Source organism: Gossypium hirsutum, chromosome D04 (assembly GCF_007990345.1).
Source record: "Gossypium hirsutum isolate 1008001.06 chromosome D04, Gossypium_hirsutum_v2.1, whole genome shotgun sequence".
NCBI lineage: Eukaryota > Viridiplantae > Streptophyta > Magnoliopsida > Malvales > Malvaceae > Gossypium > Gossypium hirsutum.
In genome coordinates, this window is record NC_053440.1 from 43,131,047 (window position 1) to 43,144,429 (window position 13,383).

Here is a 13,383-nt window from a genome sequence, read left to right on the forward strand (position 1 = left end):
TAGGTACCAATTTTGGGCGTTACGAGGGTGCTAATCCTTCCTCGTACGTAACTGACTCCCGGATCCGTTTTTCTAAAACTCGTAGACCAAAGCCGTTTTTTTAGGTGATCCAATCACACCTTAATAAAAGATTGGTGGCGACTCCCAATTTTCATTTTTTAAAATCGACAACCTAATTTTTTTTTTGTTTTAAAAAAAATAGTTTCGACAATTATGATGGAAAATATTTAAATTGTTGTTACTTACTTAAAGTGTTAGGTTGTAGTGGTTATTACGGCTTGACACTGTGAAAAACTATGCAAACAAAATAGAAATAACATTAAAATTTGTTTACATAGTTCGATTTTCTTACGTTTGTGGAGCTTAACTTAGTGAGTAATTCCACTATCTTTAATCACGAATACGAAAAGTGATTCACACTCTATCGCTCCCCAAATATAGAGATCTCACCTTTGTACCTAAAAACTAGAAATCAGTGCTAATATTACATTGGACATTAATATAAAAATGGGCAAGAAATAATTAATAAAAGAAATATATGGTTATGGAATACATGATTGTGAAATGGTAATTAAATGTTGCAAAGACATGAACTAGTGTATATAAAAGCAAAAAGAGAATTTTTTAACACTTATTGTATATGTTGAAGTATGCTTGTATGTCATCACATTCATGTGGATTTTTATGTTTTCATCTTATCTTTATGCTATTAAGCTAACGTGTAAGCTTATTGAGCCATGTGTTTGGATGACCTTTTAAGTAAGGTAAGTATAATATTTACAATTTAAGTTTATTAAATATTTTATACTTACACATTATTATTTTTGGGCGTAGATTTTTACTTTTAAATTCTTGAAGCTATCTCAACTTAAAATTATCATATCATTGTGACTTGTGGCATGTATTTAGAATTTCAATATGTATAATCATGCTAATTTCAATTGCTACTAGGTATTTTGTGTAGTTTAGTATTAAGTCGGTATGCTGAAGGATAGTGGTTATGTTTGAGCTCATTATTTTGAAGATCTAATTAGTTGGCATCATGGTGTCATTTCCTCACTTAGCTAATGCTTTGATTGAAATTTATTTTTCATGATGTCTTTAGAGTAGGGTTGAAGCATTTGGAGGTGTTTCAATAGTTATTTTTTTTTATGTTTTAAACTTGATTTTTTGTTCAAGTTTTGCTATTAAGCTTTTAGATATTAAACAAGTAATTTTCAGGTCAATTTTTAATTCTAGAGGCTGTGGTATCTATACTAAACCCTTGTGGTATCACAAGTGTGGAAGAATCTCAAGATCTACAATAATATATTTCTTTTTACCTGTACTGATGCTACAATGTAGGACATAGCCCACTGTACCGTCTTAAGTTTTTTTGACCTTTCAATACTCGATTTAAGTTTTGAACACTTCCAATCAACTTCGAACCATTTTTAAATCACATTAAACTATTTCTAAAACCTTTTAATCATCTAAAAGTTGATATTGCACGTTTTAAAACTATAACTAACTTATACACTAAGATTGTGCATTGCATGATAAAAGATTTTACATAATGAGTTATTTATAATAAATTTTTTTGCACTTCATATATTTTTATAATAATTGTAATGATCTAATATTAGTGTATAATTTTTATATTTTTATGATTTTTAATGTTTTAAAATATCTTTTAAAATATAAGATACTACATTTCACCATCTAGCGTATCACTCGGTAAAAACCTCCCATTACTCTTTTAACTTAAAGAGTCAAAGGACTTAATTGATAGCAACTTTGACATTTAAAGGCTGAGTGCAAAAAAGTAAACTTAATTATTATTATCCTTTTTTGGAGAAGTTCAAAGTACCCTTTAGCCATTTTTATTTCGTGAACATATATGCAACATGAATAGGTGAGATAAAAGTTCATTTTAAAGAAATGTAGCACTTAGCCACCATGAGGTACACGTACATTTCATATAATTCATGTTTTTATGCAAAGATTGTTTCATATAATTCATATTTTCATGATATCGTGTTTTACATCATGTTCCGAGTTGAAGATTGTGCTTATGCCTTGAACATCTCATTACATGATAACAAAGCCAATGAGATTTAAAATTAAGCATTGTAAAAGAGACCAGATGTTGACAGTGCCAAGCATCTTTGAGCATTAATAGCAAGTTAGAAACAGCCAACCATCTCTCACTATATATACAGCCAAACCCCAACTTGAAACCTAAAACAACTAGTTGTGCATTCCCCATTCTTTACTTACAAGTCCCACCCCAAATAATTTAGTCAGCTATTTTCATAGTAACTTCTTCCTCCCATCAAAATCCTCAACTAACCCAATCATCACTGTTCAACACCCGTTTTCATGTACACCAACCCGACCAAGGACCTACCTAAATAATAATTACAAATTCACAGATTATAGTACCTCTAAAAAGGCTACGAAAGGTGGAATGAGCCTTGCCCTTCACTTATGGCATATAATAGCTTCTCTTTCATCTTCTCCTGCAAAAAATATTGATAACCCGTTTTTCTCTTTTTAACTTTATCTTTACGAGAAATTTAATTTACGATTCAATTAAGGTGTGAAGGATTACTTTTGAAGAATAAGGAGGCAACTTCAGGTAATTGGCACAAGTCATAACACTGGGCAGCTCCGTATCAGCACAATTGCTACTATGCTGAAGGAAACATTAAAATTTAAAGAAATTCATACATGGTATGACAAAGGGAAAATATATGTACAAAAACTGGGAAACTAAGGTTCAATTATTATACGGACCTTGCGAACAATTGTCAATTTTGGAATTAAAGACGCCAAACCTCCTGGAGGTAGCCGGGGAGCACCAGTCACAAACTGCAGAAATGCTCGCCTTTGTGAATATTCAAACTCTTGTATAATTTCCAGCAGCTGAAATTCAAAGAAACAGTGACTTAAGGTTTAGCGGATGACAAAAGCAGAACTTAAAAAGGAAAAAGAACATGGAAGTGGGAAAATAATAGAAAATGCAAGGCCGACATTAACGATTGGTGGACTGCTAGCCGTATATCCATGATCAAACTTGATATGTTCCAGAAGTTCATTGAACTGCTTGAAAAACAACATTAAAATTTAGTAAAGGTAATCCATCTCTGCTAACTCCAAAAACACTGATTAATCAAGAGATAGATATACATACAGCCCAGATATCACATTCTCCACAGAGTAAACGCTCTAGTTCCTCCTCCGTAAAAATATGGAGATGGCTAATTGAAAAAATCTGGAATTACAGCCAGAATCAGACTTGCGTATTTTTGAAAAATAAAATCCAAAATGAGTCCCGAAGGAAATTTCTTAAGTGCAATATATACTAGGCAAGAGATTTCTGACTTGGGAGCACATAGATGAACAAACAAATTAGGCCCTGCTAAACTGAATTACCAACTCGTGGAAGAACCTTTCATTTTCAATGAATTAAAGGTGCAAGGAATTACTTTACAATCATTCAAACATTATTTTCTTGAAGTTTACAACACAGCACGTAGAACAAATTGAACATCTCCATGGTTGATTTCAGTAAAGTAGAACACACAGACATTACCAGTTTGCTTCTTTAGAAAAAAATTCATGATGATACATACCTGATTAAATCCAGACTTGAAAGCTTCAACTTGTCTGGCAATTCCACTATGTATGGTAGCATCCACAACAAGCTCGACATATTCCTCCAAATTGGCAGAATTTACCTGGAAAAATGCATAACTTATGTGAATCAAGTATTCAAGTTTTTAACTAAATTAATGGATCTCAGAATAAGTGAATGTCATAATGCTTAAGAAATACTCACCATTTTGAGATTACACTCAGAAGAAAGAACATAATCAGGATAACCAGGAAGGGTAAAGTCCAGATAAAGGTCCTCGATCCTGGTATTTCGAAAGCACAAGTCCTGTTTCAATGCTGCGTTTTCAACACAAATGGATTCCTGAAGCCTTTTCTGATTAACAATAATAGCCTGAAACTCCAGTAGCGTCCTACCAAGCTCAGGATCGAAAGATTGGATATCATACAAACTAAGGTCCTACAAAACCAAACGGTTGCCTATCTTAATTGCTAGAGTGTAAGGTTAAATTTTTTAATTAAATGCTTAATGGGAAGTTCAATCATTAATAAAGTTAAGGACAGAAGGGTACCTGCCCCAAAATTAATTTGTAGAAGGCTTTGGAGAAGGAAACATCAAGTACTCTTCCGTCTTGAATAGCCTTTGCGACAATTTGACCCAAAAGAACAAATTTTTTTAGTACTTGAGAAAACTGTATTCCATTATTCGCATCAGATTTAGGTGAACATGGACGAGGGAAAAGCCCAGAACTGTTTCTCAGAATTACAGATTCTGTAGGCAAGGTAGTTGAAGTGATAAAAGAACAATGATCCCCTCTCCACATGCCAAGGCCAAATTTCTGAAATTCATGACTAACAAGAGTATAGAATTCCAAAGTTGGACCGAGACCAGTGCCAACTTCTTCATTATACTCCACTTCAAGAAGTCCCTTATGACGAGCAAGTAGGTCCATCATTCTGGTTGCAGAATCTAGAATTTGATCACGTGAGACTAAAAATTTCTTACGAGGCAAACCACCTGAAGTAGTTTGCCTGTCACTTGAAGTGCCTGAATTACTACGTGAAATGGCATTGAGTTGACCTCTTCGTGGACCAAAAGCAGCCAAACGGAAGTACTTGCATCTTGCCTCAAAGCTAAACATAAAGGGACAAGAAGAAACTAAATCATTACACCACAAAGGCATACCACCGGTGGATAAGGTGAAAGCATCCTGCATCTGCTGTTCTAGCTTTCCTGTCAATCTACTGCTCACAAATTCATTTTGAGACACTGAACGAACCATTACCTTCAAATTATCCAAGTTATCATTCCTACCTTCAGCAAATGCACGAACTCTCTCACAAGACATCAGATGAAATGAATATTTGTTGATGCCTTCCAAAAGTTTGAGCAGAAACAATATATCATAAATAGGACTTGACTTATCCAAATCAGAAGTGAGTTTGCAAGCAAACATGCTGGAAAAATATCCCATATTCTGAATAGAGGCAATCTTTTGATCTGATACTGAGAACTTGCGTTCTTGATATGTATGTTCTTGAGGATCATCTTGGTTAGATTCTAGAGCTCTTTTGTATGTTATCGTGTATACTCGACTCCATAACTTTGCCCATGTCATAAATTCTTTCTCTGAATTTAGTAGCTGTTGAAGAATCACTTGATATAGCATCAAAGTTCGGTCTAGTTGATGTCCTTCTAGATAAAGCAATAGTCTAGCTGAGGAATCTTTAATGTCATTGTCACCAGATGCAGAACAGGGAGTTCTCATATTTTTAGTTGACTCTGTAGGAAACTCTTGTTCCTTCCCAGCAGAGCCCTGTAAAGTAATCCAATTTTCACTCAGTGAGAGTATACCCGTTTTTAACAGGCAGCCCTTACAATAAGAAAAAACCATTGGATATAGACATTTAAGATTCATTTAAGCACGCTCTTATGATACATACAAGAATTAAACAAAACTAGGAATATATACCATATTGGTTTCATCCAAAGACATTGTTTCACCAGAATTCAATTCTCTGAAATGAACTTGTTCAGAGGCAATCTGTGAAAAGTTAGCTTCATCTTCCTGCAGGAAAGCATAACTAAAAGAATTGAGTATAGCTCAAAACTTATAAAAATACCACAATAAAGATATGAAAGAACAGGAAAAAAGGGGGTCATGATACTAAACAACTCTACTAATTTAAGATCAACAAACTACTGGAGTGACCTGCATCTCTGGCAAATCAATGGACATGCTGTCTATAAAACCTGAACTCTTGGCTTGAGTAGAGTTTGCATTCGATGGTAAAAGATTAGGCAGAACTTCCCTCTGTTCCAACTCTTCAGCATCTAATTCCCCATATTCTGTTCTTTCAGTAAAAACTTTGGGCCAAAGATATCCTTCAATGGCATCTAAGGGAGAAAAAGGGTCAACAGCCAAAACATCTTCAGCGCAATCAGATAGGCAGTTCTCCCCTTCCGCCCTCACAAAACGAACTCTAAAACATGGATACATAACACAACGTCCATTTGGGACAGTAGCAAATGAATTTCTCTGCTTGAATCCATGGCTTGGAATAACAGGGAAATTTTCCAAAGTTGACAATCCACTCTGTAATTTTTGTATTAGTATAGAGAGAGGCAAGTCCTCAACAAGGATATCTGAATAAGAAAAAAACAACTTTGTGAACACCTCAAATCTCTTCCCCAGAACAACCAAATGATCATAACTGCCAGTAAATTCCACATTCCCTCTCATGTGCATCCCATCAGACAGGTAATGCATAAGCGATTTCACGATTCCACTTTCAATAAATTCAAAAGTGGAAACAGGTTCTCTACCATTAAGCTTCAGCATAATTTGATGTAATATGCTGTAGAACTTCTCTTCATGCTGAACAGTAGTACCATCATCAACAGGCATGTTTATCAAACTACTCAAGGCAGCAGACAAGGTTCTGAGGTTTTGAAGAACATCAGTCATCCCTTTGTCGGATTCAACTAATTCTGGAGCAAAGTAATTGGTTTTAATATGTTTTGCAAGATTGCAAACAGTATCCTTGTCAATCTTACAAGATGAGACTGAGGAAGATGGCACCATATCAAATGCATAACACAAGCATCTCTGGAACTCCCTCGCAGAAGACTTTTGGCTTGAATCAAATGATGGTTGGATACCACCAAACACTGGAAGCATCAATTGCGAGCATTTTTCAGGCATTAGAAGTGCGTCTATCACATAAAAAACACCCTCCTTTATGAATGAGCTCAAAAAAACATCAGAAAGCTTTTTGAGGATGATCTCAGCAATCTGTAGGGCTAACATCAGCAAATGGTGATCCTTCCGAGTAAACACTCCAGCCAGGAAACTGCCATTTATAGATTCATGAAAATATATCCAAGATCTGTTGACTTATCATTATATATTTTATAAAAAAGAAAAGCATAGGAAAAAATATCCCTATTCACCTTGGAATGTTGGCAGTCTTAAGCAATTCACCGAGCATGTCAGGTTTGCTCAGAACAACTAACTTGCTGATAACAGATAGGCAGCCATAACAAACATATATGTTAGCACCAGAATTGACTACCTGTTCAATTGGTGAAACATGAATTGTAAAACTACTGAAAGGACAAAATATTGAAATTTCAACTTTATATATCAGAGAGCTAACCTGGACCAGCACGGGAAATAAATCCATTCCAAATCTTTGCAGAAGATCATGATGGTCAGCTAAAAATGATTCCTTATCCAACACTACCTGATTAGCTTGATCTCCGGTGGAGGCGGGAAGCAGCTCATTGAGCAATTTCAGAACTTCATGTACCTGCCAGAGACAATAGCAATAGTGACCGGGATCTTTTCTTTTAGAAGAACTATTGTTGACTTAAATAGAGACATTTCAATTTGCCTCTAAACTTGAAAGTTGAGAGCCAGACAACCAACAAAAAAAGAAAGCATCATTATAGGAGATGATCTTGGTGCACATCACCACAGTAATTACTATTATTCACTACAAGGGTAGACTCAGAAATAAACGCCCAAGCCAATATCAACCAAAATGGAACACCATTCAGAGAAGTTGTCCACTCTAAGATGCAAACCTGATTGCAATTGCCATCAACTAAGTCTGGAGGAGATATTCCATGTGAGAGGTCATAAGTAGATAAGACATCCTTCAGTATGTTGCTTATATTTAGCTCATACAGACTTCTAAAAGCTACAAATGAACCAGAAGAAAGCTTGACAAGTAATCCTATCAAGCCCTGCCAAGTGCCAACCAACATGGAACAATCAAATCACCATTTAACAGGCAGTGGAATATAAATATAGCTAATCTCTGACCATGATCAAGGAAATTTGCATACATTGTATATTGGCTGGGATATAGTAGTTCGGCTATTCGATTTCATAACGAGTGTGACTTGATTAATCAGCTCATGCTTACAGAGTTCCTCCATCAGTTCAGAAGACTGACACATTCTCTCAGATATTTTGATCAAGCAAGTTGCAACACTTTCAACAAGCTAGAAATTTCAACAATGTAAAAGTTATTAGGTCAATATAATTTATGAGAAAGAAATAAATTGAAGGAGTCATCAAAAGGAGGAAAACTACAAATAGTTAAAGACCTGTTGGTCCTCATGCTGAAGTAAATCACATAATTTGGGAACCACTTCAACAAAAGGTGCAGGACCCTCCAAAGGAAGTTTCTTACAAATGTTCACCACAGTGGCAAGTGCAACTCTCTGCCATAGAATCAAAACTCAATGAAACAATGTATACCCTAATTCCAGAATTAATAAGAGTGCAAATTGAATTACCTGCACACTAATTGAGAAAAAATCAATAAAATTTAGAGCAGCCATAATTGCACCAGCTTGTAAACAAGCAACTGGTTGATCGCGAGATATTTTCTCCAATGCTTGCAAACACTGCATAACAAATATTTCTCAGCATAACCAAGTTTTCTTACTTCAATCACACTGTAATTTCTTACCCCAACAAACTTAGTCACTTCAATCACAGTATAGTCTAACAAGCAAGCTTAAAAACATACCTGCTCAGCTACATCCACATATTCAATAGCCAATAATCTTTCACAAAGAGCAGGAACTGCATCGTGTCTAACAAGGAAACCAGATGATCTAGGATATACATCACATAGATAAGTCATACCCCTAATTGCCAACAACATTATATTAGCATTACTCTCGTTCTTCGCAAGCTTTACAAGTACTGGTGATAAAGAATCTGCCATCAAACTCGAAAGCGAATCCTCGTTACAAAAAGACAACACTTCACAAAGTTCAGTCAACGCAGCCAGTTGGCCCGAACCTCCATTTCCTTCGTTCAAATTTGACAAAATAGTATTCAATTTTCCATGATCACTCGACGATCTTCTTCTCTGATAGTCTCTTAAAATGTGGTGCCGTGGTTGTTGCTCAGCATCGTCAGAATCGCATGATCCATAAGCTGATTCGTCTTCCTTCTCGTGTTCACCATCCGATCGGCTCGAAGCCGAGGTGGAGGAGGAAGTTTCCATGTCAGCATCGGGAGTGGAATTTGGTGAATTGAGGTGAGTTCTGATTGAGGAACAGTTAGAGGAACTTGGTCGAAACTCTAATGAACTACAAGCTCGCTTATCTGCTGGTAATTCGTCGGCTGTTTCCGTTCGTTTCTGCCCTCGACTTCCCATGTGAATTCGTTCCCTTTTTCTTTCTTTTGGACTGACAAATTTCCAAACCAAGACAATTCACTCCAACCTGGATAAAAAAATTAATCGCATTAAACAACGCGAAAATTAACAGTTCCATACGGAAGAAAATAAGAATATCATCGTAGAATATGAACATTACAGTTGTACAGTAGCCCAAAAAAAAACTATATAATCACCACCAAAATTTTAATCATAACAAGGCTCAGTTTAGAACTTCAGAAGGGAATTTTTTTTAAAACAAATAAACAAAAGCATAGTATTTAGAAGACGAAAGAAAATCAAAACAAAGAAAATAGGGTTAGTTTGAAGGGGGCAACTGATTCGTCAAAACCATTAATAAGCGATCAATCCTTAAAACAATTAAAAAAAAAATCTCTTCAAAGCAAACCTAATACAACTAAAAATGTTCTTTTTAAAAAGTAAAATAGAAAAACAAAGAAATTAATGAGAAAATATAAGAGAAAAACAACTAATCGATGAGCTTAAAAACATCAAAGAGAAAAAAACAAATCACGTAAAAAAAAAATTTTCTTCCTGTTTAAGTACCTAAAAAGAAGAATTGGTGGTTAATCGGTCTTTCGAAAGAATCAAAGACCTACAAAATTTTAATCAACGCGATCAACTTATAGAAGATTGACGATCTTTCCTTCCCTTTTTCCTTTTATTTTTCTTTTTTTCTTCTTCCTACTGCTGATGTTTGATTTATACGGTTGTGATGATAATGAAGAAAACCAGGGATTACGAATAAGTTATCGTAATTATATAGACTACAGACTCCTACAGTATCGTGTGCTACTCGGCCGTATGGAAAAACGTACACCTTCAAAAGTACTAGCTGTACAGATTATCATCGTTGGCTTAGTTGTGCCTTTGTGCAGTAAAAGTATTATATAGCTAATATGGTAAGAGATAGATTGTATTTGATTTTTTTCATTTAAAAGTAGATAAATTAATTTCTATATATTAGATTAAAAGAAAATTAATGTTTTCTGTTAAAATTTTTATCAATTTGTAATGTTAAAAATTAATGTGGTTAATGGAATAATCAAATAGTAACACTTAGTGTATTATGTATTTCTTATGTTGATGTACATAGATCAGTTTTAAACTGTAAAAATAGAGTGAATTTTTAATAGAAAGATAAATTTGCACTTTGATCCAATGTATAGAGACTAATTTGTCATTTTTTTAGTAAAAATGACAAAATACAATCTTACCCCTAATACAAAGACTTATATAATACTTTTACCGTTTTGTGATAATAAGATGCAAAATTTTTTACCTTAGCAGTTGGAGAGATTTTAATGTATTTTGATCTTTTAGGTCAGCAATGCCTTTTGATTTAAGGTCATAATTCCTTAATTCAACTAACACAATTGTAATTTTGTATTTTGTAATTGTAAATTTGTAATTTGTATTTGTGATTTTAGGAAATAGCAATTAATTTTTAATATACTTTTGTTATGAAATAAAAAGAATAGAAAGAGTAAAAATAAAAGAAATTTCATAAAAGAATAAAGAGAGATAGGAAAGCAAAAGAGAACTGTGTAATTTATTTATAATGAGAATATGCTTCTCCTAAGTTTATATTTATAAACATAAGAAAGAAAAGCAAAAGAGAACTGTATAATTTATTTATAATGAGAATATGCTTCTCCAAAGTCTATATTTATAGATATAAGAAGTATACATTATACCGAAATTTACTTCTAATAGACATTAGGGTCCCAAAGTACATCAAACTTATTATCCTAGTCGTATCCACTTCTATAATAATAAAATATTTATAACATTCATCATTGGATGTCCATCGATAGATAAGTGCCTCGTTAAAACCTTACTAAGATATTTGTGGAAAAATATTATTGGTGAAGAAAAAGAGTACACATATCTATAATACGCATTAACATGTTGCCTCATTAAAAACCTTACAAAAAAAAAACTCAATGGGACAAAACCTTGGTTAAAGGGAAAAGAGCATCGCTAATTTATTCTCCCTCATGACATCATCACATAATATTTCATTTTCTTTATATTTAATTTTGAATACTAGCTTTTCAAATGATCACTTGAACAAATTTAATAAATGTTTACATCATTATTATTATGGAATTCATGAGTGAGGAATAATTTTGGGGAAATATATTTTGATCTCTTCAAGAATTCCAACAATAATCATGACAAACTTTGATCATGATCCTTCTATGCATGCACATGTTAGATCATTTTGTAATTTTCCTTCAACTATTATTCACTTGGTCAAATTTACCACATATGTTCAAATCAATTTAATTCATATAAATATTTACGCAAAAGTAGTGAACAATTTCCCTGAGATTTAATATAACATTTACTATATAGTAATTTATATAAAAGGTTGTAAAAACAACCATTAGACGCATATCAAATCTTTCATGAACTACCAAACTAATGAGATATTTAAAGGTTTTGCATCCACCACAAAAGAATATTATATATTTCATAATCAATGCCAAGACTTAGTGAAAATATTCATTTTCTTATTTCGTTTTCACAAAGCTACACATTCGCACCATCGCTGGCTTTATACCTTTAAATATTTGGACTACTGGTCCAAAAACCTCATTAATTTAATACTACTTGAACTGCATATTTCTATTTTTGGTCAATTTATTTCATGTCTATATTTCTTGACGGATTTATTCAAGTCCTCTTTTTCTGTCATTATTTCAACAATACTATTGTATGCAAAACTGTTGTCAACAACTTTTCATTCTCGGATCCATATTTTCTCGTATAGGCATAATTGATCCAGACATTTTTTTCCCATTATTTCCACCATCAATTTTAGGTACCTAAATTTTTTTTTTGGAATTTTAATAATTAGTTATGTATTTAGTCTCTTCTAGAGACTTACCTCTAGTATATGACTATCTTGATTTATTATTTTCTTTTACGAGAATTTTCATCTTTGAAACCAAATGATCTACCATGCTTCAAGCATGCATTGCTTTCAATTTATTCTAACAGGTTGTCCTATTAGCACTTCAACGCATCATTTGATTTTCTCATTATGTTAGAAAATACATCTAATAGTTAACTTGTAATAAATTGAATTATCCTTTTGAACTTTTGGTTCAAATTACTTTATATGAGGATCAAGATAATGATAACTCATTACAAGTAATTAATTCATCCAACTATTATTTCTCTCCCTTTAATGTTGGAAAAAAGTCAAATCAAAATAGTAATAAACCTATATTATAATCTAATGTCATAATCGACCTCCAATTCATTCAAGACATTTAATAATATAATGGGATTAATAATTCATTTATATTCTCAACTTTCTTAGAATACTCATTTTATGCATTGTGGTGGTGCAACTTGAACATATACTGCACATAAAAAGATATTCTAAAATGGGTTGTATTTGGCTCTTGACCAAAAGTCAATTGTAACGGGGGGTATTTATCAATAACTTATGGAACGATGCGTACAAGTGTCGATTCATATCAAAATCCTATCCTTATTCATATACAAAGTTTTTTTTTTCAAAAGATATGGTTTAGCCACCAATTAGAGTCATTTAATTCATAATTCCACTAAACTATTTTATACATATAAACAACAGGCTTTACAATACTTATTCACACTGGTAATCTATCATACAATGATAATTAGAAGTTTGAGAAATAAACTCACCAACATTAGCAAGAATTGTCTCGAGCATAATTTGAAAGTTGATATACTATGAATTTTCATGTCTATTTATATCTCTTTGCACTTATTTTAACATGTTTCTAAGCAAAATCGAGTCATTTTCATGATAATTTATGTTTTTAGAGTTTAAGCATTAAAAGTATGGTTTTTAGTATTTTCATGTTATTTTATATTTAATAAAGATTATGTGGTCATATAGGATGGACTGGGAGCTGAAGATGCAACTCATGGGATGAAACTGTAGTTGATGCCATGACAATAAATCTTGAAAGTCATGGTACCAAAGACATACACAAGGAAGGGCCAAATAGACTTCATGTTGCGACGAGGAAGTACCCGATGTCACGATGTCGCGACAAATTCCTGCTCATGTTGACT

General features: G+C 33.3%; 1 protein-coding gene across 4 annotated transcripts; it reads right to left on the minus strand.

Moving 5' to 3' along the window:
• Nucleotides 1-2,128: 2,128 nt before the first annotated feature.
• On the minus strand, nt 2,129-10,163 carry LOC107899676 (E3 ubiquitin-protein ligase UPL4). 4 transcript variants are annotated; one of them, XM_016825448.2, is made up of 18 exons: nt 9,903-10,163; nt 8,644-9,349; nt 8,408-8,518; nt 8,216-8,332; nt 7,952-8,110; nt 7,688-7,849; nt 7,258-7,410; nt 7,052-7,173; nt 5,811-6,951; nt 5,571-5,666; nt 4,170-5,414; nt 3,824-4,057; nt 3,618-3,722; nt 3,176-3,256; nt 3,016-3,084; nt 2,779-2,907; nt 2,594-2,677; nt 2,129-2,501 (listed from the first exon to the last, which is right to left on the minus strand). In XM_016825448.2, the coding sequence occupies exons 2-18, from the start codon at nt 9,280-9,282 to the stop codon at nt 2,436-2,438; spliced, it is 4,713 nt and encodes a 1,570-aa protein (XP_016680937.2). In that variant the 5' UTR covers nt 9,283-9,349; nt 9,903-10,163; the 3' UTR covers nt 2,129-2,435. The 4 variants fall into 4 exon arrangements, with proteins under 4 accessions (XP_016680937.2, XP_016680936.2, XP_016680938.2 ...); XM_016825447.2 differs by having other exon boundaries at nt 9,850-10,071; XM_016825449.2 differs by lacking the exon at nt 7,688-7,849 and having other exon boundaries at nt 9,850-10,071.
• Nucleotides 10,164-13,383: the final 3,220 nt, after the last annotated feature.

Bases quoted from the DNA above. Each gene is read 5' to 3' on its own strand.
- LOC107899676 (XM_016825448.2), bottom strand. From the start codon at position 9,282: ATGGGAAGTCGAGGGCAGAAACGAACGGAAACAGCCGACGAATTACCA. The intron at 8,519-8,643 runs GTATGTTTTTAA...TTTGTTATGCAG, and splicing joins ATGTGGATGTAGCTGAGCAG to TGTTTGCAAGCATTGGAGAA. The intron at 2,908-3,015 runs GTCGGCCTTGCA...TTTGAATTTCAG, and splicing joins GCAGTCCACCAATCGTTAAT to CTGCTGGAAATTATACAAGA.